At 42.9% G+C, this 27,930-nt stretch overlaps 1 protein-coding gene across 4 annotated transcripts; it reads left to right on the top strand.

The window, feature by feature from the left end:
• The first annotated feature begins 114 nt into the window (after positions 1 to 114).
• SMC4 (structural maintenance of chromosomes 4) lies at positions 115 to 27,930 on the top strand. 4 transcript variants are annotated; one of them, XM_069024153.1, is made up of 24 exons: positions 115 to 234; positions 2,489 to 2,679; positions 3,773 to 3,951; positions 4,505 to 4,696; positions 6,342 to 6,518; positions 16,425 to 16,589; positions 17,057 to 17,184; positions 17,404 to 17,544; positions 18,256 to 18,406; positions 18,736 to 18,900; positions 19,662 to 19,895; positions 20,478 to 20,663; positions 21,095 to 21,256; positions 21,406 to 21,631; positions 21,728 to 21,807; positions 22,463 to 22,615; positions 22,721 to 22,847; positions 23,360 to 23,549; positions 24,059 to 24,203; positions 24,788 to 24,961; positions 25,417 to 25,599; positions 26,195 to 26,427; positions 26,862 to 27,045; positions 27,620 to 27,930. In XM_069024153.1, exons 2-24 carry the CDS (start codon positions 2,523 to 2,525, stop codon positions 27,806 to 27,808), a joined length of 3,921 nt encoding a protein of 1,306 aa, XP_068880254.1. In that variant the 5' UTR covers positions 115 to 234; positions 2,489 to 2,522; the 3' UTR covers positions 27,809 to 27,930. The 4 variants fall into 4 exon arrangements, with proteins under 4 accessions (XP_068880254.1, XP_068880255.1, XP_068880252.1 ...); XM_069024154.1 differs by having other exon boundaries at positions 2,484 to 2,679; positions 3,776 to 3,951; XM_069024151.1 differs by having other exon boundaries at positions 2,484 to 2,679.

The following is a 27,930-nucleotide window of genomic DNA, read 5'->3' as shown; positions in this document are numbered from 1 at the left end:
TCCCCTCCCGGCCGTAACGAACACAAGATGGCGGGCGCGGGCGGCGGTGCCGTTCAAACCCGCGGGCCCGGCCCCTCCCGTCCCAGCCTGCCCCGCGCTTTTCTAACGAATTTCGGTTCGAGTTCGCTGTTTCGGCGCCATTTTCGAGTGTGGAAGCGGCCGAGCTTCTACAGCAGCTGGAGCCGCCCGCGCTGCCGCCGCCTCGCCGGGGCAGGGAGCCGCCGGGACGAGCAGGTACGAGCCCGGCGGGAGAAAGCGATGGTGGCTCGCCTCCGGGCGGTGGGGTTGGGGGGGCTTCGCCGCGGAGGAGGTGCCCTCAGGGGGCTGCCCCGGGCAGGGGGTGCTGAGGGGGTGGTGCTGATGGGGAGAAAAGAGATGCTGGGAGTGTTGAGGGGGAGAAAAGGACTTTTGAGGGGAAGGTGCTACTGGGGAGACAGAGGGTGTTGAAGGGAAGGTGCCGAGGGGAAAGGCTGGAGGTGTTGAGGGAAGACAGAGGGTGCTGAGAGGGGAGACAGGGGGTGCTGAGGAGGAAGGCGAAGGTTGCTGAGGGGATGGCGGGTTCTGCCCCGCGCCTTCTTTTCCCATTTCCCTCCTCGCCCGGAGGGAGCAAAAGCGGCGGCAGCGCCTCTGCTCGGGCCGGGCTGCCCCGCTGAGAGTCCCTCCGAGGGCTCCAGGCACGGCGGGTCCGTCCCGGCTGCTGTCGGCACAGGGTTTGAGGAGGGGGTCACAGAGGGGCTGTGCAGCCCAAAGTTCCCGCTGTGTCCTTAGGGACCCTCGGGGACCGCGGCTAGGAGATCCGCGGGGGACGGGGAAGTTCAGGGACGCGTTTGGGTAGACGAGAGACCCGATTTTAATCTGCTTAGAGCAGGGACCTTTCTAGCCCCGGCTCTGCGTGCTGCTTTGACGCTTGAAGGATGGGAGAAAAATGCCAAGAAAGCCCTTAACGATTGGCCATTCACTTAAAAGAGCTGGACTCGATGGTCCCTTCCAACTCGGAATATTCTGGGATTCTGTGACTTGGAAAGAGCGTGACAAGGGTGCAGTCGGGCTCCTTAGGCTTTAAAAAAGCCCCAGATTTGTCACTGACAGGGCTCGTCGCTATCAGATTTAAGCGGCTGTTAGTAAGGAAGCTTTTCTATCGGTCTCTGGCTCTTTTTTCGCCATCCCCGTAAGGAAAACGGCGCTTGGCAGGAGAGATGCTTGCACCAAACACCTTCGAGCTGGCTCGGGGGAGGGGCTGGGCACGAATTTGTTAAATTTGTTAGCGACTATGTGGCAACTGATTTATCCCGCTATGAAAGCTGAGGTCAAGTAGTTCGGCTTGTTCATTCTGGTGAAGTATCCGAGGGGGGGAAGGGTTGGGAAGGTAAATAGGTCTATATTGCACAATTCTGTTGGAGTGGAGCAGTTTGGAAAAAAAAATAATAAATAAATGTGCTTTGAGAGGCTGTAATTGTCTGAGACAGCCATTGCGGAACACTTCTGAACGGGGGCATAGACTCAAATGGCCTGAAAATGAGTTCTGTGTCTCATTTCCCCCCTCCCCCATTGTCCCAAATGAAGGACTCTCATGAGAGTGTGGGTTGGGGGTAGGTCTGAAAACGTCAAATGATTGGCACCAATTGTAAGATGACTTTCTAACCACGTCAGTTTTTTATCTTGTGAGAAGTAAACTTTCTCATGTCTGTTTTTCTGGGAACTCACTTCGCCACTTGCTGCGATTTCAACTCTTTGGGGAGAGTTTCGCTCCTCACTCGTCTTTTCTTCTCATCGGGTGCTTTCTCTCCACCCGTTTGGGGAGCTGTGCTGAAGTGCTAGCTGATGGCATTTGTAATGCTCGTCCTTGCTCAGATCACTTTAACATCCCAGCTAGATGAAGGTATTTCGTTTTGCTTTCTCTGTGAAATGCTGAATGCTGGCAGGAGGGGTTGTGTTGTATTTTGTGAGCAGAGTGTGTTGATTTAAATTATTTAAGAGTCAAGTCTTTGCTATAATCACGCAGGTCTTTTGTCTCTCTTATCTGCTTATCAATCTCTGTATATACATACAAATATTTAGCACGGATTATTGACAGTAAAATGAGTGTCGGGTCGGAAATACAACGAGCTCTTCCAGGAGAGTAGAGACATGTGGCTCCTCGGTTTGTTATCCAATGTGTCTTTAACTCTTTTGCCCCCAGCACCACGGTGGCTTTCAGTGAGCAAAGTCACTGCCCTGAACGTGTCCACACGAGTTGGCAGCAGGTAGATCCATGCTGTTAAAACAGGTTAGGCTCAGGCCCTCGTTTTGGGGAGTGATGTATCTTAAAATATATCATGATGAAGCTAACCTCGATATTTTGTTCCAAATTTGGATTTTTGTCTTCTAAAAACCTCCAGTCTTAAGTTTCTAAATGAGTCAAACATCTGGGCAGAGGTGTAGGTAAATTCCTTGGGGGGTTGTAGCTCAGTGCTGAGATCACGGGGTTTTCTTGTTTGTGTTAGCAAAGGAGATAGAGCCCTTCAGTAGTTTGATTGCTTGGAATGGAAGGGGAGCAGCCAACAGGGACCGTGCCAGGCAAGAGCACCAAAACCTCCACTGCAGCCCATCGAAAGGGCAGGGAGCCCTTGGAGGAATCCTCCAGTGACATGGAAGTGGAAAATGAAGGCACCAGGGAGCCGGGCAAAGAACCTCCCCAAGGTAGGTCTGCTCTGGCTGTGTGGTGCTGATTGAGCCTCCTTAGCAGCAACTTGAATTTTCCAACTCTTCCAGATGGGATTTGCTCCTTTCCCTTTTACAGTGTACTGCTGAAACCCCTGGCAAATTTAAATTGCTTTTTAAATGGTCCAAAGAGCTTGCAGAGCGTTACAGGGTTTGGCCCAGTACAAGTGCAAAAGCAATTTGTAGACCTTCTCCTATTAAAGCCTATTTCGGAGCCCTGATCTGGAACATTGTACTTAAGATCGTGGTACAACAGCAGGATTTTTCAAATTTATAGGCAGCCAGTGGTATGGGATTTCTTGGAATGGAATAAATGTCAAGTTTATTTACTTAACTCTTAAAATGATTTGACTTTCTTTTTCATGAAGCAGTGTATTTTCTTGAGTTCCTTCAGTTGAGCTTTCGCAGAAAAAACTCTGAAAAACCAGCAGCTGTGTGACTTTTTAGGGAGCCAGATGTGCAGTTCTTAAAGGCAGGTATTTGACAAATAGATGAATACATTGAAATAGGTGGCAGAAACTGCTGCCTGTTGGTAGAAGGAATTGCTGGTGCCTGGGGAAAAGCTGCTCTGCTGATATCCAGGGGGCCAGTTTGTTTTCGTAACAAACTTCCTGTCTTTGCAGAGCAGCCGTGCTGTCATTGCAGCTTTCAGAGCCTCGTGCAGAGATCCCCAAATCTTGCACAGTGACTCTGGAGCACGCCTGAAATGTGGCTTTGCACTTATTAATTACAAAGGCTTTGCCTGCTTCAGATTTGCAGATTTATTGTGATGGTTGGAGCTGTTGGAATTGCAGGGGGCCTGTTAAAGTGTGTTGGAATAAGAATTACATAATGAAAGAACAAACCCAGCGATGGGATATCTTAAGTAGCTCTTAAAAAACATTTTGTTTGTGGAAAGAATTTTAATTCCACTCAGCTCATGCTAATAATTACAGGCCAAAATGTAGCTTTGATTCAGACAGAAGTGATGTTTGCTTTTTCGGTTGAACATTTTAAAAGGTGTCAAATCATCGAGAGCTTACAGTTTTTTGTTTTTTTTTTTTATCTTTCTGTTTATTTGGATGGGTTTTAGCAGCCTCAGATGAGGTGGTGGATAATCGAAGTTTAGAAGAGATTTTGGGTAGCATCCCTCCTCCCCCACTGCCAGCAATGACCAGTGAACCTGGTGCTCCTCGGCTCATGATCACTCACATTGTAAACCAGAACTTCAAATCCTATGCAGGGGAGCAAACTCTGGGACCTTTTCACAAGGTATCTTTCTTTTACCTCAAGTAGTTTTGAACTGAAGGTAAGGCTTCACTGGGTGCTATTATTCCTTCCTGCATTTTCATCTAAGCTGACCTCAAAATAACTGAAAAAATATTTAAGGTTTAGAAATATTTTGATAGTAATATTCTAAATTAAGTAGAGAAAACAGTTAAGTGCAACTTTACAATGCTGTGCAATTTTAATGTGTCAGCACAGCTTAGAAAAGCTCACTTTTCTCTTGATTTCGTTTGCTGGAGAACTTTTAGGGCTGTGTTTGAAGAAAGAGAATATTTTTTAGTGCCCACAAGAGACTTACGTGGCTGAGCATGAAACTTTGCTTGTGAAGCCTGCGAAGTGCAGGGCTTTGGGTTAACCCAGTTCAGCTGGGAAAGCTGAGCTGAGGTGTGGGGCTTTTATTCACTTTTACCTTTGGCTACAAAAGCTGAGCTCTCAAACACTTGCATGCACGAGGAATAATTGTGTTTTAAATGGGTGATGGACACTGAGCAGGATTTATTTCCCTTTGAATATCACTTTTTTCCCCTTCTCTGTGCAGCGTTTTTCATGCATTATCGGGCCAAATGGCAGTGGCAAATCCAATATCATTGATTCCCTGCTTTTTGTATTTGGCTATCGAGCCCAAAAAATCAGATCCAAAAAACTCTCGGTGCTGATCCATAATTCTGATGAGCACAAGGACATCCAGAGCTGTTCTGTGGAAGTTCACTTCCAAAAGATCACTGACAAGGTATGTATGATTCCAGGCACAACAGGGGAGCCTGGGTTTTTCCTTTAAGGAGCTGAAAAACTTTTAATATTTGCTTATTTTAGTTGGAGCTGGGGAAAACTTCATAACATGATTCGTTTACCTTTGGGATATAAACCATCAGTGCTAATTAACTTTAAAAAATCCTCTGTTGAGTAGTGCAGCTCTTAAAATATTAGTAAGGATTCTTTTTTTATTTGCTGCAAGACTAATATGTGGTATATGTCTGTTTTAAAACAGTTTAGAAATTTCTAATAATCATTTTAAGAAGAAGTCGTTTTAGATTTGTAATCTCATTTACCTCAAGTACATAAAACTTATTTCTGCAATTAAAAGAATGAAATAAAAATTTATAAGTCTATGTTTGGACATGTTAGATATTCTTAAATGTATAACACAAATGTGTATTAAGAAATAAAACCTATTTAAGCACAACTTTTCAAACCAACTAGAAATTATTTTAGGTTATCTAAATTTAGAAAAATATATAATTAATCTGAAACTTATTTACACTTTATGTACTGTAAACATGCCTGCAATTTTATAACAGATTTTTCAGCAAAAATTCTGGACCCTACATTTTACCACTACATTTTTTTGAAGCTGATATTTTGTTTGAATGAAATAAAAAGTGTTGGCAAATTAAAAAAAAAAATTATTTTGCTTGCTGCTTTGTATATTGATAAAAACCTTAGCATTTTTTTGTTGATTTATTGCAATTGTGGTACAAAGAATTTATTTCTCTTAATTTAAATTTCTTTTTTGTGCACACATCCAAACTTTTAAATTTAGGGTCAACCAAAAAAGTGGGAAGTGTACACTGAAATTTCAAAAATGGTGGTAATAAAGTGGCAGCATTTCTAGCCTTTTTCAGGAACTGTTTGAAAAGACATTTATATTTTTTCTTTTTATATTTATAATAGTCAGGTTCAAAAATTCATCTCTTTAATTTAAAAAAAATTTTTTTTTTTACTTTGTGTTAACATCCAGAAGCTGAGTTTGATTTAAAACCCCTCTGTATGTACCAGAGAGGAATTTGAGAGCTTTTGGGGGTTAATCTGGGCAAGTTTTAACTTCTTAAAGCCTGGCACCAGCTTTATTTTGGCTGCCTGTCTGGAGGTAAATGGAAGCTCTCTTTTGAAGCTGCTGATGTCACATTTGTCACATCTTTAATGTTTGGCTTTTTTATCTTGTGCAGTTTCTCTTTGGAGCTGCTGAGCTGAAAGCAGCTCTGGAGAAGACGAGCTGCAGATGCAGAGAGCTCTGCAGTCCCTCAGGGCTTCCCAGAGTCACAGCCCCAGGCTGGGGGACAGCACAGCCCCTGGAACCTTTGGCATTTCAGAGGGAATACATGCAGCATTTTCAAAGCAGTAGCTGATATCCGAGGTGGGAAAGGCATCAGATGAAGGCAATTCAGTTGAATCAATTCAGGGTATTTTTTGTCCACTTCTCAAAGGATTTTTGTTTTGTTTTTCTCTTTCTTTTGAGAGATGCAGCTCCCACTTCTACAATTCAGAATCCATGATAAAACCAGATCATGATAAAACTTACCTACTTAATTGTGAAATAGGAGGTAAATACACAGCTACAGTAATTGTTTCTCTGGCTTTGTGTTTCCTGAAAGCAGGAAGGAGATGATTACGAAGTCATTCCTGACAGCAAATTCTGTGTCTCTAGAACTGCCTATAGAGACAATTCTTCCAACTACTACATCAATGGCAAGAAAAAGACATTCAGAGATGTTGGGATGCTTCTCCGAAGCCATGGAATCGATCTGGATCATAACAGGTTCTTAATTTTACAGGTTGGTGTGTGAATAAAACCGATTTGAAAGTTGTATTTCCAGTTAAAACTCTAAAAAATGCAGGTTTGACATCTTGCCTTGGAGGCCTTGAAGTGCTGTAGCAGCACATCATGGTTTGCATGCTCTGCTCAAGGTGCGAATCATTATTTGCTGCTGTAGAAATTGAAGGCAGAGAAGCAGTTGGGGACCCTGATGTCCCTTTTTCCATGAGGGAATTGTGTTCCTGGCTGGAGGAGTTGTGCTCGTTCCGCCCTAGCAGCACGTAAATATTGGCGTGTAAAATAAACCTTCAACCCCAATATTATTGTGCTGCTTCAGCGTGGCAGAGACTCAGCAGCTGGGGTGTACTTTTACCTAAACAGCATCAATATGAGTTTAAATTTTAATTGTTTCATTCTCTCATCTACTGTTGTCTGCAGCTCTCCTATGACATGGTTTTACTGAGAAGGGAGTGTGGAAAAATGAACTGTGCATAAAACAAGTGCAAGAAAAATCGCCTGAATTGTGTTTGTTGTTTACACTTGTTTAACAGCTCCAGAAACAGCAGGTTTATAACCAATTCAGCCTCTGCTTTTAACAGCTGCAGTTCACAACCCATACTGTAAAAATAATCACAATTTGTCAATATAATATCATTTATATTCATGTTTGACCTTCAAATTCTGATGCTTACTTGCTTCTCTTTGCTGTTTTAAAGACAGACTGAAGGGGAAAACATTTATTTTTTTCTAGCTTTTAAATAATGAGAATTTTGCTACATGCCAATTGAAATGTAAATTGATTTACAAGTATTTAAATATTAATTCCATTAAATAACTATTTCAGCCATTACCTGTAATTCCTAACATGTCCCAAATCTACTCTGGAGAATCATAGCCTAGAAATCAGTAATCAGTGGGAGCTTCCCAAGGCCTGAAATGTTTTAATAGAGTTTATTTTAGGTCTGTTTCTGTCAAAGGAGCTTCCAGTTCCCCTCTGAAAAGACCCAAAATATATATAAAAACGTGTAGCTGGGTGACTGTGCTTGCTTCACTTCCTCCAGGCTTTCTGTGCAGTCCTTTTTTACAGCTACACCCACAAAAAGAGGATATCTCTGTTTGCAGGTCTCCATGCCAATTAATGATTTCCTCCCAACACTTTATTCCTGTATTTTCTGGTTCAAGATGGAGCGAGAAGCACCTCCAAGAAAACAACTTGGAGTAAATACACCCTTTTTTCCATACAGTTGTTCTCAAATCTCATTTTGCCAAAGTTTCCAGAAGGAAGAAATGTAAAGTGAAAGATGAAGCAGGGTGGAAATGCTGGGGCAGAGATACCCAAAGCTCAGTGTTAGAGAACACTGGGAGCAGGGGAAGGGAATATTTGGAATTATTTATTAATTGATTTTGTATTTTTTGCCCTCAAATGAGATTTGTTTTTTTCTCCCACAAATTGTTTCAATGAGGAGAGCACCCCTTTTTTCCTAAAAGCTGCAGTTTCAGGCTTTCCACCCTACAAAGGGAAATAAGGGGAAGTAGAGCAAATATTAAGGCACAAACCAGTGTTTTCCCACCATAATTTTTTTCTTTCATCCCACCAGGCTTTGTCTCAGAAACTACACTGGGATTTTCTGGGTTTTTTAGCCCTTCTGACTGAGGGCAGGGCCTTTCTCTTTGCCTTTTTAAAGTGAAATCCACTGACCTGACAGTCCAAAGCTGAGTATTTCCACTTGGGAAATGCAGCAATATTTTCCACAGAATGACAGCAGAACTTCAACCCCCAAATCCTAAAATTTATAGCTAGAAGCAAATAAGACCATCTAAGGCTGTGGATTGTTATCACAAGGATTGCCTTTTTTTCTCCCTAATGCTTTGCAAATTATTTAAAATTGAAGGGATAAATAACAGATTTATTTGGCTTTTACTCTTTTTTTTCTAATAGCAAAACTAAGAGTTTAATTAAGCTAAGTTTAACCAAGTATTTCTCATTCAAAATAAGTTGTCTCTGATTTTTCACTGTATCAATAGGGTGTGGTTGAAATATTTCATTTTGGATAAAAATATTAATTAAGGATTATCAAATGCTGGTTTGGGTGGGTGATGGAACATTCACTGTTAGTACTAAAGAAAATGTTGTAGGGGAACATGTCCTACATGTAGTAACAACACCTTTAGAGCTTTGATTTTATCTTGCTAACATAACTACCATTACTCAATGGAAAATATTTGCTTTTTAGAAGACTGCTTAAGGTTTTTTTGCTTTCTTTTTCCCCCTTTCACCCCCTATTTTGCAATGTTTTTCTGCTGATTTTGGTGCTTTTTTAGGGTAAAAATTGAGAGCTGAGTTTTGACTGAGGTATTTCTGCTGATGCCAAACTGAAAATATTAAAATCAAACTGCTGCTGACTTCTGTGAATACCATTACAAAAGAACACCTGTGGAAAAACAGAAAATGTGAGAGTAATTGAGTAGTTCTAGAAAAATTACAAATTCTGTGCCTGGACTTGCAAATTGAAATAAATCTGGTTTCAGAATTCTTCTGGATCCCATGGGATGTTGCCAGCACAGAACAGGAGTTTGTCACTTCTGTGATCCTTAACTCCCAACACTCCATACTGCACATTTTTAGTAAATTGCCCTGTACTTTCAGTACTTCAGGAATAGACAATTATTTTGCATTACTATAATAATTAATATTTTAAATTATTATAAATATGATGCATTTTTAATGAGCTTGCCTGAACCTGAAACTGCAACAGGAAAAAGTGCATCTTGTCACTTAAAAAAGAGTGTTTGGTGGAAAATCTGGCACCTTGCTGCTGCTTTTCTGTCTTCCACACCTACTGCTCCCATTCCAGGAACTTGTAGAGGTGTAAAGAACAACAAATAAAATTATTTAGCTTTCACTGAAAGCCTTGGAACCCTGCTCTGCCCAGGCTGACAAACTCAGAGTAAGTATTTGTGCTATTCTCTGTAGTGACTCCTGTGAAAGGTTAAAAAACCTCAGCCTCTTCCTCCTGCCTGGTTTCCTCTTAGGAATGATGAAAGAAATGGGAGCATTTGAAGGAATGTCAGGTTTGGAAGTGCAGGGGGGGAATATTTGGGAGCAGAGGCTATGGCCACCTCTGGGATGGGCAAGGTAAGAGAAGCAGAGTCACCAGAAAGGGTGGGAAAGCAAAGTGGAGCTCCCCAGGTAACCCCCAGCCAGCCCCTTTGCCTGTAAATATTGCAGAATTAATTCTGTATTCACAGCAGCAAACTTCTGAGTTGATTTTAATTTATTTCAGAATCTTACAAACAAATTGAAACTGCTTTAAGTCAATTTTGTACTAATTACCGTGGTATTTCACTTGTATATGTTTGATAGACTTAATTAAAATACTCTCCTGTAATCATAAGCAGGTATAAACAACTGCAGGGATTTTAGCTGGGTGTATTTTGTAACTGATTGGAGTTCAGTCTTATCCTGTGGCAAGATGAGGTTGCCAGAAAGGAAATTCTGTCAGGTTTTTCACCTGCTCGTGTGTGGAAACAACGTGGGAGTCACTTCCAGGGGAGTGGGGGGGAAATCAGGGAGAGATTTTCTTCCCCTTTGAGATAAACGAGAAATTCCCAATTGTTGGGGTCTGTGCTCCTGATGGGACATGGGAGCTGAGGCTATAAATGGGATTATAAATGGGATTATTAAAAAACTGCTGCCAGCATTGGAGGTGAAGAGAGGGTTCCTGTAGGAAATGCTGCAGAAAACCATGGAAAAATGGGAAGAGAAAATGAGTGGTAATTGAATAGTTTCTTTAGAAAACACCAATGGCAAATCAAACATTGCAGGTTGGGTTTGCTAATTCCTGATTTAAATTCCAAAGTGACTCTAGATTTGCACTCACTCTGTGCTCTTATATTAAACACAGCAATGTTCTTAAAACTTCTAAAATTATTTCCAGAATGCAGAATTGTAATTTTGTGCAAACAGCTGAATGTTGTATAAGGGCTCATTCTGAGTTTTTCCTCATCTCTGGGCAGTGGTGACATTGTAGATTTTTATATGTACATTTATTTTTTATTTGACTTTATTTCCTACTGAGCTTTCCTGGGAAGGCAGAGCATGAAGTTGAGTTTTTGGTGCTTTTTCCCCTCCTGTGTATTCACTGTGATAAAATTGAAGGGTAAAAATGCGATAGGACTGCAAGTGTTAAATAATAGCAACAATATCATGGAATAACAGGAAAAAAAATCCCAAAACTATCTGTTGTAGCCTACAAGAGCTGTATTACAGCAGGAGAATAATGAGGTTATGGGAATGTTGGCTCTCTCCATACATAGCTTCCAAAATCTACGGATGCAGAATTGGAATTCATGGGCAGAGCTTTGTGACATGGGAGTATGGGTCAAAATAAATTGAAGATACAGAAATTCAGGACTTATTTTTGCCATTCCTTACTGTACTCCTGCTTAAAAAGTGAGAGCTACCCTTGTGGTAAAGTGGGGAAAAAGCCCCAAAGCCAAGTGTGAGCACATAAAAGAAAAATTTAAAAATTGAGATATGGGAGAGAGGGTGAAAACAGAGGAAGCTGCAGGCAGGGAAAGGGAGACACTTGTCTCATTTTGCTGCCTAAAGGCTTTCTTAAGAGCAAAATGCCCTTTTGGTGCCTTGTTATCAAGTAATTGATGGCACAAAACGGCCAGGAAATAAAAATTTAGTGAGAAAACAAAATTACACAACATCCAGGCTACTTTTTCTCTAAATTTTACTGCCCCTTGACTTTTGCAGCAGTTCCAAGCTGTGTCATACAGGTGGAACTGGAGCTGAGTGAGCAAAAAGCTGAACCTCAGGTGTAGTAACTTCATAGTAGTGCTGCTTCTACTCTGTGTGCAGGAGTTGGGGTAAAGAACTAAAGGAAAAACAGGAATTAGTACTGGATTTTCTCTTTTAAGTCTTTAGAAAAACAGGTTTATAATAAACATTCCAGCTGTTTTAATGTGGTTTTCCTTCAAGCAAACCCAGTGTCCTTGTGTCATTCTGGCTTTGCTCCTCGTGATGCTGAGGAGTTTTCAGCTCCTGTAGAAGCTCTTGCAAAATCTGTTCATGCTCCTTCAGTGTTTGAGATAATTGAAATGTTGCTGTGCTCTGGAAAACAGATTAAAATATAACATGGCCTTTATTGTATTAAGAGAAGTTTGCCCTGTGCTGGGTCACTTATGTCTCATATTCCATGTTAAAAATTAAGAAAATAATTGAAATTGGGTTGTAATTTGCATTGATTAAGATGGGTTTTTGTCATTTGGACAAAAAAATAGCAGGTTTTGGCTTTGGCTGCTCTAATCCTCCTCAAAAGTGTGAGTTAAGGTGGCTTTTAGAACTACAAACACTGCTTACATTTAATTTGTAGTACTGCATTTGTAGTACTATTTAATCACAAATATCCCTGCATCTTGTGATGCTTCATAAATTAAATGATATCCTGATCACTGCATTCAGATATCAATTCCGTTTCATTTATGTAATGCCATAAAGTTGCAAACTAATTTATGTAATCACTCTAGTAAGCAAATGTACCTATTGAAGTAAAATTACTGGAATTGAGCTGTAAAAGGTGGTATGATTGGATTACAGTAAAGTTTGCTGAGGCTCAAAGATTTTGGTCTCAATAAGAAAACTTCATTTATGGGGGTTTAAAAAGCCTGAAAACTTTGTATATTATAAAAATATGGTGCTACTACAGTGAAACTACTAAAATATTGTTCTGAATTTTAAAAAATTGTCTTAAAAATACCAAATATTCTTAAAATTACTAAGTATCATAGTGACAGTTGTAATACATGAAATTTTTTGGTGGTTTAATGGGATTTTGAAACAAAATTACCTGGTTTGACTGGTCCCCAGCCCAGGGAAGGTTTTTCTTATCTATAATTTTGCATTTTCTACAGTCTTTTCTCTAAAGCCGTTTCTCCTGAGCACAACTGTGATTTTCACTTCAGTCAGATGTCACATTACTCCATGTTTGAGTAGTGGTGGAGAGCTCCCCTAAAAAAAACCCTCCAAAACCTAAACCACCACGATTGCACCACAAAATTCCCCTCAGAAACCACCCCAACTCCCCATAGCTCCTCCCCAGAGCACGGTGCATTCCCAGCTCCTGCCTTCCAAGCTGTCCCAAGGTTCTCAGCACTTGATTTTAAAGCTGAGCTTAAGACAGCAGCAATTAAGCGACGATCCAAAATCCTGGGAAGCTGTTTTTATGTCCTTGGTGCCATATTTATTCTGTGGGACATTAACAAAGAGCTCTGGGAATGCTGTAGTGACAGTTTAGACAAAACTCAGGGTGTTCGAGGTGCTGCCTTCCCAAAGCTTTTCCCAAATATTCAGGGTGAAAAGAGAAGGCAATAATCAATAAAAGCAACCATCTTCCTAGGTTCTCCAGAAACAGCTCATCCTGCCTGAGGGCAGGGATGGATGGGATTTTGGGAAGCAATTCTTGGCTGTGAGGGTGGGGAGGGGCTGGGATGGAATTCCCAGAGAAGCTGTGGCTGCCCCATCCTGGGAAGTGTCCAAGGCCAGGCTGGATGGAGCTTGGAGCACCCGGGGACAGTGCAAGGTCCCCTTTAAGGTCCCTTGCAACCCAAAATATGTTGTTTGCTCTTCATGAAGAGTTCTCAGGTTGCTCTCAGTAATTTTTCAATGCCAGAGGCTTTTTGCTATCCCTGCCTCTTTCACACCAGAATTTTGGGATGGAATATGGTGGCTGTATCCTGAAACTCCCTCATTCCTGTTAAGCACTGTGTGCAGGGCACAAATGCCCCACACCCCCAGTTACACCACTGGAGGCTGGACCATGTCCCTGCTGGGATTAGCACTTCATGCCATTCACACACCATAGCTCTGGAAAACAAGACCCACTCCCACAGGGCAAGGAAGGTTCTGGAACACAGTGCAATAAGTGGGAGTTACCTCTATAAGATCTTGTTTCTAGACCAGTGTAAGAGTTGCAGAAAAAGTCTCATGAGTAGGTCAGACCTTCTCTTTATCCAAGCAGTTTGATAACCTTGTTTAAAATTCCAATCCTTATGTGTCAGGAAATACTGGATAAACTCAGGTTAGAGCTGTTCTAAGCTGATCAGCTGTGTTTTTCTGCTTTTAGAGAACAGGGATTGTGGGCAAATTCAGAATTTTAGACCAGTGATGGAACCTGCTGCTGGTGTTGCCAGTCCTGAAACTGCTTTTAAAGCTTTTCCTCTTTACTTAGGTACAATAGAAATTTAAATTCTTAAATTGAGGAAGTATCTTAAATATCCCAGCTGTGAATTATTCAGCTGTGCAAAGTTGAACAGGTTCCAAATTGCTGGAATTTATTCCTCATGCTTTTCACCAGAGGAGCCACTTTCAGCTGAGAAGGGCTCTTCCCTTATTTTACAGCCTGGTGTCAAACCAGGTTTGTCCTGATTTGCCCCAGGGCTCAGCTGATTGCTTGGAAATGTTTCCTCAGATGGTTGTGTTGTAGGATTCCCAGTGCTTGTTCCCACTACCCTGAGGAATTCTGTGGGAACTGGTACGGGGATGTGTGTGCATGGTACACCTCTAACTGTGCTGTACCTGCATCCCTACGGATCCACATGGATGTGGAAGGCTCCACACTGCAGAAGCTGAAGTTGTAATTTGTAATTCCATTTAGAGCTCTTGCACTGATGTAGAACCTTCCCAGAGGTGGGTGTGGAAACATGGAATCACAGGATGGTTTGGGTGGGAAGGGACCTTAAATTGCATCCAGTCCCACCCCTGCCATGGCAGGGACACCTCCCACTGTCCCAGGCTGCTCCCAGCCCCAATGTCCAGCCTGGCCTTGGGCACTGCCAGGGATCCAGGGGCAGCCACAGCTGCTCTGGGCACCCTGTGCCAGGGCCTCCCCACCCTCACAGGGAACAATTCCTTCCCAATATCCCATCCATCCCTGCCCTCTGGCACTGGGAAGCCGTTCCTTGTGTCCTGGCATTCCATCCCTTGTAAACAGTCTCTGCCCATCTTTCCTGTAGCTCTTCAGGCACTGGAAGGTCACAGTTCAGTCACCCTGGAGCTTCTCCAGGACAGATCTGAGGCTGTTTTTTCCAGGAATTTTTTCCTTTGTGTGGGGGTTTGATTCCTTGTTGGCATTGCCCATGGCTGGGTGTTGACATCCATTTTGATTGTCTGAGCACAGCCTGCATTTCCTTTTTATTTTACACATTGCTCCCTCTCCCGAATCCCTGAGCCAGCGGGAGACATCTGAGGGGAGGAATTGGAGATTTCCAGGGGTTCTGGTGGGAGCCTTGGCAAAAGTGGGGGTGCCAGCTCTGAGAAGCTGCCCGAGCTCGTTCCCCTCATTGCTCAACAAATGTCTGCCTGCCCCGCCTTGGTTTCACTTTCAGAACATCAGGGGATTTCGAAACACAGAAAGAGCAAGGATCTTTGGGGGTTTCAAATTCATAATTCAAATAATGGGTCAGGTAGTGAGCACTGGTAAATAATTAGGAAACACTTAAAATTGAGTTGTAACAATGCAGAGTTGTAAAATCTGTTTGCTCTGTTAATCATTGTCAAGAAGAGCAGGTACAAGCTTTTCACTCTCCTTTATCAATTAAAACAGCTGGAAACCTTTTTATTTCTTAAAACTGGTGGACTAAACAGATTTCTTTATTATCTTAATAAATGGGATAAATATTAAATAATACTTTGTACTCTTACAATTTTATTAATAATTCCTAAATATTTTTATTTTTACCTTCAACAAGAAAATAATGTAAATATTCACCTTAGTGAGCTACAGAGAAACCCCACAACTGCATCATCATCTTTCTTAGACATGGTTAATTATATTTAACCAAATAATAAAAAATTTATTCATTCCTTGCTTGTCCATAATTCCCATTTTTCCCTGTTAAATCCAGGGTAGGTTTGTGATTTACAACACTGAACATGAGGGGTGTAAACCCAGTGTAGAAACTTCTCAGTCCTGATCAGCATTGAGTTAAACCTTTCCTGTGATTGTTTTTCCATGGATGTAAACAGAGGAAATGCTTTAATGCAAGAAGGAAAAAGACTTCTGACAATCCCAGAGGAATTTAGGAGGTTGCACAGTTTCCTCCCCCATGGGCTGACAGGCAGTTTTGGGGAGAGAAACCACACTTCTGTGGTGAGGGAGCAAATGGGTAATTGGGATTTTATATAATCCAGCAGCAGTTATTCACAAACGGATTGTTTGGCTTTTTGAGATGTGCAAGAAATAAGAGTTGGGTTGGGGTTTTTTGTGTTGTCAGACCTGCAACAGTAACACAAACTGTCCTTGTCACTGCCTCTGTTTAATCCTTTCTAAATCTTATTTTTAAAAATCTAATTATTTTTAACATCACCTATATCACTTAAAATTCTGTACATAAAGGGAAATTACACAAAAGAACCCTCATACCTAAAGAGTCCTTTTCTTTCTCCACCAAGGAAGCCTCAATTAAACAAATTACAATTCCAGTTCATCCATCAGCCAGGATTTTATGGACTTTCTGTTTCTGAAGAGACCCTTCAGGGACTTAGAGGGCTTGCTTTATTCTCTTCTTCTTTTTTTAGATTGGGGAAACACATTTTGAATCTTTTGAGAATGAAGGAATGGTCAGACCTGAAGGGTGGCTCCAGGGGAGTTGTCACCACCTTGGAGGAAATTTCCATTGATTCTGGTCTTTGTTTTCCCAAATAAAGGTGAAGGTTGGACTTGATTGTGGAGGTCTTTTCCAACCTTAATGATTCTGTGATGTTCCAGTTTGAATAGTTTTGATTGCTGCCTTATTTTATTCTTTTTTTTTATAATGTCTCATACTCATTCCATAGATTTTTTTTCCAGAATACTTTCCCCACCCCAGAAAAAAAAACCCTATTAAGAACAGAACCACCCCACTTTTGTTTCCCAAGGGGGAGGTGGAGCAGATTTCCATGATGAAGCCCAAAGGGCAGACGGAGCACGATGAAGGGATGCTGGAATATCTGGAGGATTTGATTGGATCTGCACGGCTCAAGGAGCCCATCCAGACCCTGTGCCGCAGAGTGGAGCTCCTCAACGAGCGCAGGGGGGAGAAGGTGAGGCTGCACCTCCTGGGGCATCCTAACCAAACCCCAGGATTGCTCCCACACAGCTCTCTGAGGAGAATTTAAACTACCCACAATTACTGCTGCCCAGCTTGCTTTTGGAACGTTTGATTGATGCATTGAGTGCTAAAAGGACTAAAACAGCTCTAAATAAAATCAAAGTTCTTTTTCCTTGATGTGTCCTTGGTAAATCCTGTGGCAGACTTGTTTTAAAGAGAAACAAAAGACCTGCCGTTGGAGGAATTAAATTGAAAAGGGCCAGTTGTAGGAATTAAATTTAATATGGCCAGTCAGAAGGTTGAGATAGAGGAAACCACCACAAAATTGCCTTGCAGAGGGAATTCCTGATCACCATTTTTCCAGAGGACTCGTGTCCTACAAAGGGTTGGGATTTTCTCTTCACGGTTTCCTCCTGTAGTGCTGGCCCTGCCTCAGCTCTGCCCCTCTGTTTTCTCCAGTTAAATCGAGTGAAAATGGTGGAGAAAGAAAAAGAAGCCTTGGAAGAGGACAAGAATAAGGCCATTGAGTTCCTTTGCTTGGAAAACCAAATATTTAAGGAAAAGAATAAGATCTGTCAGTATTATATGTAAGTAATTCTTAGGGTTTAGGTTGGCTTTAATGTGGTGGGGGTGCTGTTAAACTTTGCCTCAGCATCTCGAATTAGAAATATTTTGCATTTCTTAACTGGAAATTATTGTTATCTTTTGATACCTTACATAATCCTGTTGTTACACTGAAGATTGGAAATAGAGATTCATTATGAAGATGGAGAAAAGTGAGGGTTTATTCTTGTTTTATTTCCTAGCCATGACCTAAAGAAACGAATAAATGACCTGGAAATGCAGAAAGAGAAAATTAATGAAGAAACTAAAAGTATTAATGAGAAAAGCAGTAATCTTGCCGAGGAAACAAAAACCAAGAAAAAAGCTTTGAAAGAACTTGAGAAGTGAGTACTTCAGGGATGTGTAGTGCTGTTTTACATGGTTCCCACCAAAAATTTAAATTATCTGATGAGTAGAGTCACTTCTGGTACATCTAAATACACAAAAAAGCATTTAAATTAATGTACAAAAATAAATTAAAGGCACAAAAATAAAGCAAATTCACATTGGTTTGATTTGGTTCTGGGTAAGATTCTCAATTACAGTAAGAAAATGTCTGATCTTTCCTAATGCATTTTAAATATTTCTTTATATTGACTGTACAAAAAAATAATTGGGAGATGATTTTTAGGTTTGCAACTCTAGTCCTTAGGGGCATGGATTTGGAATTTTTTCCTGGTTTCCTCGTGAATCATTTCTGCATAAATTGTGTTTCTTCAAAATTGCTTTGCCTGGGTGTTGATCCCAAATCCAGCTGCAATATTGACCTGCTCATCCTCAGGGAATTACTGGGGAGAGATGGGAATTATCAATTCTGTCAAGAAAAAAATGAAAATTTCTGAAAATATGTTTGATATTCCTTGGGTAGTTGATCTTTTTGATGGAACATCACTTTTCCAGGGAAAATACTGTGAATATTGTAAATATTGGATGTTATTCATCACAAAAACTGAGTGATATTGATTTAAACTCTTTATGTTGACTTATTGAGCCAAGCTCCACTGGCATTATTTTTATACTGTATGAAATCATTCTTTTTTTCTTTTTCCCTTCAGGAAATTCAATAAAATCACAAAGTTCATAGAGGAAAATAAAGAAAAATTCACTCAGCTGGATTTGCAAGATGTGAAAGTGAGGGAGAATCTCAAACATGCCAAGAGCAAGGCTAAAAAACTGGAGAAGCAGCTTCAAAAGGACAAGGAAAAGGTAGTGGGATGGATCAGCTGGACTGGCTTGGAAGAGTGCAGTTATTTGTGGGAGAAAATTGACAGGGCACCAATTGCAGCAAAGAAGGTGGAAAAATGGGGTTTAAATTGTTTTAAAGATGTTTTAAGTCATTAAATCAGCCTGAGATTTTGTTTGCAAAATAATCACTGCAGTGATGACTCCATTAATGGAGTTAATTCATGGATCTGGGTCATCCATTTAGTCATTGCCAGCTGTTGTGATGTCTTTGGATCGAGGGGGGGACTTAGGGATTCAGGAATTCTGTTGTCCCAGTGGGAGAGGAGGTTCAAAGTCCTTTCCTGGTGCAGGTGGAGGAGCTGAAGAAGGTCCCCTCCACGAGTGCCAAAGCCATTGAGGACGCCACGGCCAAGAGGGAGCTGCTGGCAAAGGCCAAGGAGAAGGAGGAGGCCAAGCTCAGGCAGGTCCTGGCCAGCCTGCAGGAGGAGACCAAGGGAATTCAGAAGGAAAAAGAGGTTTGGACAGGCAGGAATTACCCACCTGCTGTAGTAACTTCACTCTTCTGAAGGAAACCAGCACCAGACACTTCTAAAATGCCATTTATTGACAATTCCCCTGTTCCTTGTGGTAGTTCAGAGGAGCCTCAGTGGGAAATCAATCTTAAATTAATAATTACAGCTAAATCCATCTTGGCTGTTCTTAGAATGCTCAAGCATCATCCCATAGCTCATTCATAGATTTATATTAAATAATACACTCTCATGTTCTCCCATCACAACATTGAAGCTAGTATGTTGCTTAAATAAATAAAGATATTCTGGAATGGTCTGTTCCCAGCCTTTCCCACAGCTCTGATGTGTCTGTGAGTTAATGGAGAACTCCTTTAACACTTGGTGATTGTTGGTGCTGCTGTTCAGCCCCTGAACACCTGGAGGCTGGAAGTTGATCCTGTAAATTTGCAGGGTTGTTTTCTGGCCTTGAAAACGTGGATTCTCCATTTGAGCTGTAGTTTAGCTCCATGTGTAGGGCTCCTCCCACCTTTGAGAAAATGACACAAAGCTTGTGTGGAAATGCTCTGTGATAGCTCCCTGAAGCTCTTTATAATGAGGAAAAGCCTTGTTTAATTCCCACCCATTCATGTTCATTAATGAAGGAACACTGATTCTCCCAGAGAGCAGAAGTGTTTCCTTCTGCCAGGGCTGTAAAAGCACATCCCATTTTCTCTTTCCCCTTTGCCCAGCCAATGGGCTGAGCTGTACCCTGGGTTTTTTTGCAGGGCAAGGAGAAGGAGCTGATGGAGTTCAGCAAGGAGGTGACCGAGGCCCGCTCCAACATGGAAATAGCGCAGTCGGAGCTGGAGCTGTACCTGAGCAGGTACAACTCTGCTCTGGCTCGGCTCAGCCAGGCACAGGAGGCCCTGGACAGCACCTCAAGCATCCTGAAGGAAAGGAAAGCTTCCATCAGAGACATCTCTGCGAAATTACCCCAGGCTGAGCAGCAGCTCAAGGAGGTGAGACTTGACTTTCCCATTTCATTTTGAGTCACACACAAATCAAAGGCTCACTCTTTAGCAATAATTGTGGTGAAAATAAACCATAACCCATCTCCTCTAAAAGACCATTGAAAAGCTGTTTTCTGATACTCAGTTTGCTGGTGAAGCAAATATTTGATTTTAAACTTACTTTGTTAAGCCAATGTTGACTTAAATTAAATCCTACATAGCCTTGCAAGGGAATAGATTGAATTTCACACTGAGGCCATGGCTGGATTCCTGAGCCTTCTGCAGCATGCTGAGGCCCTGGCACAGGGTACCCAGAGCAGCTGGGGCTGCCCCTGGATCCCTGGCAGTGTCCAAGGCCAGGCTGGACATTGGGGCTTGGAGCAGCCTGGGATGGTGGAAGGTGTCCCTGCCCATGGCAGGGGTGGCACCGGGGGAGCTTTAATGTCCCTTCCAACCCAAACCAGTCTGGGATTCTTTGAATTTCATTTCTTGCTCCCCAAGCATTCCCCAAGAACAAAGCCATGAATTGAAGACTCCCTGAATCGAGTAGTTTTTGGGAGGCTGAGCCAATGTCTTTCTTTGAACCCCCAGAAAGAGAATGCTCTGGAGAAGCTGGAAAGAGAAGAATCTGGGACCAAGGATCTCGTGCGAAACCTGCGCCGAAAAGTAGAAGAAGCCAAAAGTTCTTTAGCACAAAGTCGCAGTCGAGGAAAAGTGCTCGAGGCTCTGCTCCAGCAGAAGAAATGTGGGAATATTCCTGGCCTCTATGGAAGACTGGTAAATTTTAGAAGGCTGTTACGCTTCTAGTGTTAAACTTTAGAGGAGCTCAGTGGTGTTCCTGTGCTGGGATGTGGGATGCCTCACTTCCCTGGCAGTAGGAGTTTAGAGAGAAGAGCTGTAAATCCTGTGGACTTGCTGTAAAATAAAACATTTTTCAGTTCTTTCCAGGCAATGTTGGTTTAAAATTCTGAAAATTCCGAGCTGAGTTTTTCATTCCTGTTGCACGTCAGTGTAAATGTAAAAGTGCTGGTTTTGTATTCTGCAATCTTTTGTCCAAGGAGAATTATCTCTGCTTCAGAAAAATCAGTTTATTCAGTGTGTGGAGATCTTAAAAAGTGCATGCATGGGTTTATTGGGAAAGGACAGAACTCAAAGAGCAGCTCAGGTGCCAACTAATCAGTGTTTCCACCTCACCCCTCAATCCTCAGGGAGACCTGGGAGCCATCGATGACAAGTACGACGTGGCCATTTCCTCGTCGTGTGGAGCCTTGGACCACATTGTTGTGGACACCATTGACACTGCCCAGGCCTGTGTGAACTTCCTGAAGGCAGGAGGGATTGGAGTTGCCACTTTCATAGCCCTGGACAAGGTGAGTCCCACCCTTGGGAAAACAAATCATTTTACTCTTACTTGCAGTCTAATTACATTTGTTTTAAAGCCTTAACATCCTCTAGAATAATGCAGTGACCTCAGCATTTTTCCTAAAGATTTGTTTCTTTATTTCCTTTGTGGCTGTAGATGGCTGTGTGGGAAAACAAAATGCAGAAAATCCCAACTCCTGAGAACGCCCCGCGGCTCTTTGACCTGGTGAAGGTGGAGGATGCCAAGGTTCGCCTGGCATTTTACTTTGCTCTCAGGGACACTCTGGTGGCCAAAAACCTGGAAGAAGCCACCAGGATAGCATTCCAAAAGGAGAAAAGATGGCGAGTGGTAACCCTGCAAGGACAAATCATCGAGGTGTCAGGTATGCAGCACCACCTGGAGCTCCACTGGAAGCACTTAGTGGATGGTATTGCATCCCAAGGAGTTCTCTGACCTCTTCTCATCCCTTTTTCTGTAGGAACCATGACTGGTGGCGGGAGAAAAGTCATGAAAGGCAGAATGGGCTCCTCAGTTGTGGTTGATATCTCGGAAGAAGAGGTTAGTACATAATGGAAATGGAATTCCAGCAGAATTCCTTCGTTTGGACAGTTCTTACACACATGTGCCTTTCAAAGCAGCGTGAGCAGGAGCAATCTGGGATGGAAGAGAATTAACAAGGGGTTCCAAACCAAAATTCCCAATGTTAGCAGAGGTTATAATGCTCTGAAGTGCATCAGGTTGTCCTGGGCAGGGGCTGCCCAGGGAGGTTTGGAGTCCCCATCCCTGGAGGTGCCCAGGGAAGGCCTGGAGGTGGCACTCAGTGCTCTGGGCTGGGGACAAGGTGGGCATCGGGCACAGCTTGGACTCTGATCCTGGAGGGCTTTTCCAGCCTCAGGGATTCTGGAATTCAGTTTGTTCACAGCCCAGCCCATTATTTAATTTAGTCTCACAGTGCTCCTTTTGATAGCTTGGACACCATTTTGGCATATCAGGGGACCGTTTGCTTTTCCTTCTGAATTCCATTTAGCTTTTAGTCTGGAGCTGCTCCTCTTGTTTCTCACTGGCAGAGCTGACGTTCCCAGCTCTCAAACTCCCCAAGCTGAAGTTTTTACTGCACTCTCCCCTGTGTTTTAAGAGCTGTTGAGCACAGGGATGAGCCCTGGTTTGGTTTTGCCGTGGTGACACCAGTAAATAATGCTCTCATTCTGTGTAGATCAGCAAAATGGAGTCCCAGCTGCAGAGGGATTCCAAAAGAGCCGTGCAGTGTGAGGAGGAGAAAGCCCAGCTTGAAGAAGCCATAAGGAAACTGCAGCAGGACATTCGGGAAATGAGGAACACCTCGGAGAAGTTCACAGCTAGTATCCAGGTGAGAATTCCTGAGCACTTCCCAGCCTCAGCCCCACACAGGCCTGGCTGGTGTCAAGGAGCTTTCCAAGGACAAGATTCCAGCCCAGTTTTGTGTTCTCTGCAGGGTTATTCTGAACAAGAAATGGATCTCAGAAACCAAATCAAGGAACTTCAAGCCAACGTCGCTGCTGCTGCTCCAGACAAAACCAAACAGAGGGAGTTGGAAAAAGTCCTTGATGGTTATAAAAAAGGTGCATTTTGTGGAGAGGGGATCAGAGCGTAAAACTGCAGTAATGCTTCTTTACTAATAGAGAGAGGAATGGGTTTGGGTTTGGGCTTCAGTTCCATGTCTTGGTTTGGGACCTTCCTAAGAGGGATAAAAGAAACAAACATTGCTGGCCAGTTCTTAAAATTTAACTTTTGAGCATCTTCCCATTAATTAAAAGCAAAGAATGAGCTCGGAATAGCTCCTAATGCACCACCTCATGTATTTAAGTTCTCTGTGTACATTAACTAATCCATGCTGAGTGGTTTTTACAGCAGGAGAGCTTTGGTAGAGCAGTCGCAGAAAGAAGTTGGGTGTATTTTTTGTCACAGTTTACTCATCATTTGCCACAGCATAGAGAATATGTGCAGTTCTCAATAGAGGAATAGAGCAGAGCTTAATCTGGAATCACTTCCATCACTTTTTCCCTTCAACCTTGATGTCCTTGAGCAGTCCCAGGCTGGCACAGTGCCCTTAACTCCCCTTTTCCATGGACAGATTACGAGCGCGTGGCTGAGAAAGCCGGGAAGATGGAAGAGGAGGTGAAACGACTGCACAAGCTCATCATGGACACCAACAACCAGAAACTGAAGGCACAACAGGACAAAATTGATAAGATTGACAAGGAAATGGATGAATGTTCCTCAGCCATCACCAAGGCCCAGGTGGCAGCCAGGACTGCAGACAGGTACAGCACGGGGAGCTCCAGGCTGGAGCTGCACTTACTCAGTGTCTCAGCAGGGAAAGGGAAGTCAAATTTTGTAGTTTCTAATAGTTTAAAAGTCACATTTAAGCAGTATTTCTCTATTATTTCCCTGAACTATTTGTCTAATATTGCCTAAACTTCAATATTCAGAATAAAGTCCAAAATAGCACTGGATTGGATGTGCTGGAGCACTTCAAATCTGAAGGGATTGATTTTATTAGGAGGGCTGTCAGGAAATAAAATGGGGTCTATTTTTTATGGGACCTCACCAATCCATAGAGATTCCAAACTCTGCAAGAACAAATTAAGTCATTTAGTGAGGTCTGGCTGCTGAGGAAGACAACTTTTGTTTTCCTTGGATACCTCTGGAGCATGGGAGTTGGTGCCTAAACAAGCACTTCCTCCTTGTTGTCAGTGAGATTGTGCTCCTGGATTATTTTCTGTCCCATTTGCCTCGTGTGAGGTACACAAAGATCCCTGTCCCTGGGCAGGAACCTGAAGAAATCCGAGGAGGCTCTGCAGCGCACGGAGAAGGAGCTGGAAGAAAACGAGATGGAAATGAAAAACTTGACAGCAGAGCTGACAACGCTGGAGGACAAAGCCAGCGAGGTGATGGACGAGCGCAGGCAGGCTGAGGTGAGGCCTGGGGACCACTCTGGGCTCCAGGGAAATCAGGGAGAGGAGTTAAACCCTCCTTGGATCCCACTGATAGCCCCTTCTCTCTGCAGAGCAACCAGGCCACAGCAATGGTGTATTTTCATTTTTTTATACTCACCTGGAAATTTATCCTGGCCCAGTTTAGGAAAAAACTTACACCAGGTTTCCCCAAAGAAATTGCTGGGTTTAAAAGTTGCTTAACCATAAAACTTTCCAGTTATGTGGGATTTTAGTTTCCCATCTAGATTTCTGTGAGAGAGGGAAAACCAGGATGGCTGAAATTCTTCCAAATAAATCTGGGATTTGATGTCTTTCTCTAATTAGCTAAAAATGAGTGTAGGACCTGTTTGATCCAGATCTGGGATGAAAGTACAAACTGCAGCATTTTCTCAGTCATTCCAGAATTCAGGGATCAGTTATAAATCTGAGAATATTTATTTATTTCCATTAATAGCTGTGAGTAAATTAAGTGAAAACAGACTTATCACCCAAAAAAGGGGCAACATTTTTGTAGGTGATTGATTAATGCCCTTTTCTGGGGCATTTTCCATTTTTCTGTTCAGGAATCTTTGCCAGCAGTGCAGGAGGAGCAGAAAAATTTACTCCAGGAGATGAAAACTATTCAGGATGCTGAACATACTCTTCAAAGTGAAGCTCTGAGCATCAAGCTGAAAATGGAACAAATTGACAGCCACATTTCCACCCACCAGGCAAAGGTTAAATACTGGCAAAAAGAGGTAGGAAATGGTTTAGTTCCTAAAACTTAAATCAGGGGATTGTGGAATGGTTTGGGTTGGGAGGGACCTTAAAGCTCCTTCAGTTCCACCCTCAGGGACACCTTCTGCTATCCCAGGCTGCTCCAAGCCCTGTCCTGGCCTTGGGCACTTTCAGGGATCCAGGAGCAGCCACAGCTTCTCTGTGGATCTCACAGAATAAACTCATTAGCATCCCCTTAGAGAATTTGGGACAAAATTCCTCTTCAGATCACAGCTTATTGGTGTTTATGCAGGAACAGGATCATAGGATAAAGGGCTAGTTATTGTCTTTTTCACATCCAGTTTTAAAGGGAGTTGTGGGAAGAATCCTGGAGTGTTTGGAGATTGGAAGCTTCACTGTACTAACCCGGAAAAACTCCTTTTAGAAACAGCTCCACGTGATTAAAGCTTTCCACCACGTGGGTTTTGCATTGCAGATCTCCAAGTTATCCCTGCACCCCATAGAGGGCGAAGCCCCCAAGGAGCTGCAGGCGCTGAGCGAGGAGGAGCTGCAGGCGCTGCAGGAGCCCGACGTGCTCAGCAAGAGAATCGCGCTGCTGGAGGCGCAGCGCCACGAGCTGCGCCCCAACCTGGGCGCCATCGCCGAGTACAGGAAGAAGGTAAAGCTCCAGGGCCCTGGAATCCCTGCGGGGGAAGGATCCCAGCCTGGGCATTCCAGGAGAAGGGGGGCCCGTTCCTCCTCCTTCCTTTGGAAGCTGCAGTGGAAGCCTGGAATTTACCTGTTCCTGTTGTTACCAGCTCGTCCTTAGCCAAGGGTGGAAGTTGTTTCTAGGAGCTCCCATGTGCCTTTTGCCTTCCACACCATCAATGTCAGGTGACAGCGACTTCCTGGGATCTTGAAGTCTTTTCCAACCTAAATGATTCTGTGATTCTCCTGGGAATGTGTATTTAATAGACTCGAGTCTTCACAGCTGAGACAGATGCACAATACCAGATTTTTTTCTCTCCTCACTCCAGTAACAGTGAACCATTCAACAGATGAAACATGTTTTATTTTAACACAGGCTTGTTTGGGGTTTTTTTTTCCTCAACAGCAGAGATGGGAAAAGAGAGGTAATTTGGGGTTTTTGTTTGAGGGCTGTTGGCCAAGCTGGGGAAAAGGAATGTTCAAATGGTAGGAAAAGTGGTTTAAACTCTAAATTGAGGAGGCAGCTGCATCTAAGTGCCCTTGGGTCTGGTTGTTTTCCCCTGCAGGAAGAGCTGTACCTGAAGCACGTGGGAGAACTGGATGACATCACCAACGAGAGGGACAAATTCAGACAGGCCTTTGAAAAGCTCAGGAAACAGAGGCTGAATGAGTTCATGGCAGGATTTAATGTCATCACCAACAAGCTGAAGGAGAACTACCAGATGCTCACACTGGGAGGGGATGCTGAGCTGGAGCTTGTGGACAGTCTGGATCCCTTCTCAGAGGGAATCATGTTCAGGTTTTCAAAATACTTAATATTCTATTAATTTTTAATCATCATAGTCCTTCTTTCAACCTGTTTTTAAAGTAAATGTTCATTGATCATCAGTGAACCAAGACAGGCTCAGTGTGGGCAAATAGTGACAGAAACCACAACTTTTTAGCTCTCAGATTCTTTTCTTTCTCCTGGAGAAATCAGGAGCTAAAGCAGTTGGAAAGCTCTGAACTCATTTCCCAGCACTTCTTATTTCCCAGGTCTCTTCATTCTGCCTGGGGAATGATGGCAGTGTTCTGTAATAAATGCTCCCAGGAGGAAATTCATTAACTGGGAGTTCAGCTGGGAAGGGCAATGAGCAGTGGGGGTGAGGTGCTGCAGAACAGCCCCGTGTTACCCCAGGCCAAGCTCTGGCAAAGATCAGAATTCCTGACACACCCACTCTTGCTTTGTTCCAGTGTCAGGCCTCCCAAGAAAAGCTGGAAGAAAATCTTCAACCTGTCAGGAGGAGAGAAGACCCTGAGCTCCCTGGCCCTGGTGTTTGCCCTTCACCACTACAAACCCACCCCGCTGTATTTCATGGACGAGATCGACGCCGCCCTCGACTTCAAGAACGTCTCCATCGTAGCATTTTACATCTATGTAAGTTCCTCAGGGCTTCCTCTTCCTGAGATGTTCCCTGCTCCTCCAGAAGGGACAAAGTGGCCTCACAATTACAGCCAGATTTAAGATCTGGGATGCTGGAGTTTTACTGCTTCCTCTTGAGAACTTTCCCCAAAACTATCAGCTACTGTCACAATACACAGTTAGCTGTTACTGATGTCCCCATGATTTCCCAAGGTTCCTTGGATTCATACTTCCACATCATTCCTATCAGTGTCTTTGATCTATAGCTTAATTAGGGTTTTTTTCATGCCTTTACAACTTCTGCCCTCACCATATTTAAGCAAAGCAAACCCCTTACATGGCTCCAGATCAGACTGGTAATTAAACATTGAATATTCAGTATTATTAACTTAGTTTATTGTAGTAATTTAACTTATTATTTCTGGTTTTGGAAACGGATGGCAAAGATCAGGAGCAGCTACTTCAGATTAGGGAAACACTTGAAAGTTCCCTGCCTGCAGCTGTAGTTTTAAACTTGGCTTTGTGTGCCACACCAGGCCAGAGATTTTTTGGGAATGCTGGGCACTAACACAAATCACTTCTGTTTCAGGAACAAACCAAAAATGCCCAGTTCATCATCATCTCCCTGCGGAACAACATGTTTGAGATTGCAGACAGATTAATTGGGATCTATAAAACCCAGAACACCACCAAAAGTGTGGCCACCAACCCCAAAATCCTGGCTGTGAAAGGACTGGAGGAACTCGGCATGGCTGAGTGCAGCGTAGCCCAAAAATAGGGAGGAAGCAACTTCCAGCCCTGTGGCTGCTTTTTTGTCTGATCTTATTTTGTATTTTAGACTTTGTTTTGTTTTGTAAATTTTGATTAAACTTTGTAAAAATTTGATCTTGTTAATATAAA

This window comes from Aphelocoma coerulescens, chromosome 9 (genome assembly GCF_041296385.1).
Source record: "Aphelocoma coerulescens isolate FSJ_1873_10779 chromosome 9, UR_Acoe_1.0, whole genome shotgun sequence".
Lineage (NCBI taxonomy): Eukaryota > Metazoa > Chordata > Aves > Passeriformes > Corvidae > Aphelocoma > Aphelocoma coerulescens.
The sequence above is the reverse complement of the archived record's forward strand: the minus strand, read 5'-3'. Positions and strand labels throughout refer to the sequence as shown.

Bases quoted from the DNA above. Each gene is read 5' to 3' on its own strand.
- SMC4 (XM_069024153.1), top strand. From the start codon at position 2,523: ATGGAAGGGGAGCAGCCAACAGGGACCGTGCCAGGCAAGAGCACCAAA. The intron at 4,697-6,341 runs GTATGTATGATT...TCCTGAAAGCAG, and splicing joins TCCAAAAGATCACTGACAAG to GAAGGAGATGATTACGAAGT. The intron at 22,848-23,359 runs GTGCATTTTGTG...TTCCATGGACAG, and splicing joins CCTTGATGGTTATAAAAAAG to ATTACGAGCGCGTGGCTGAG.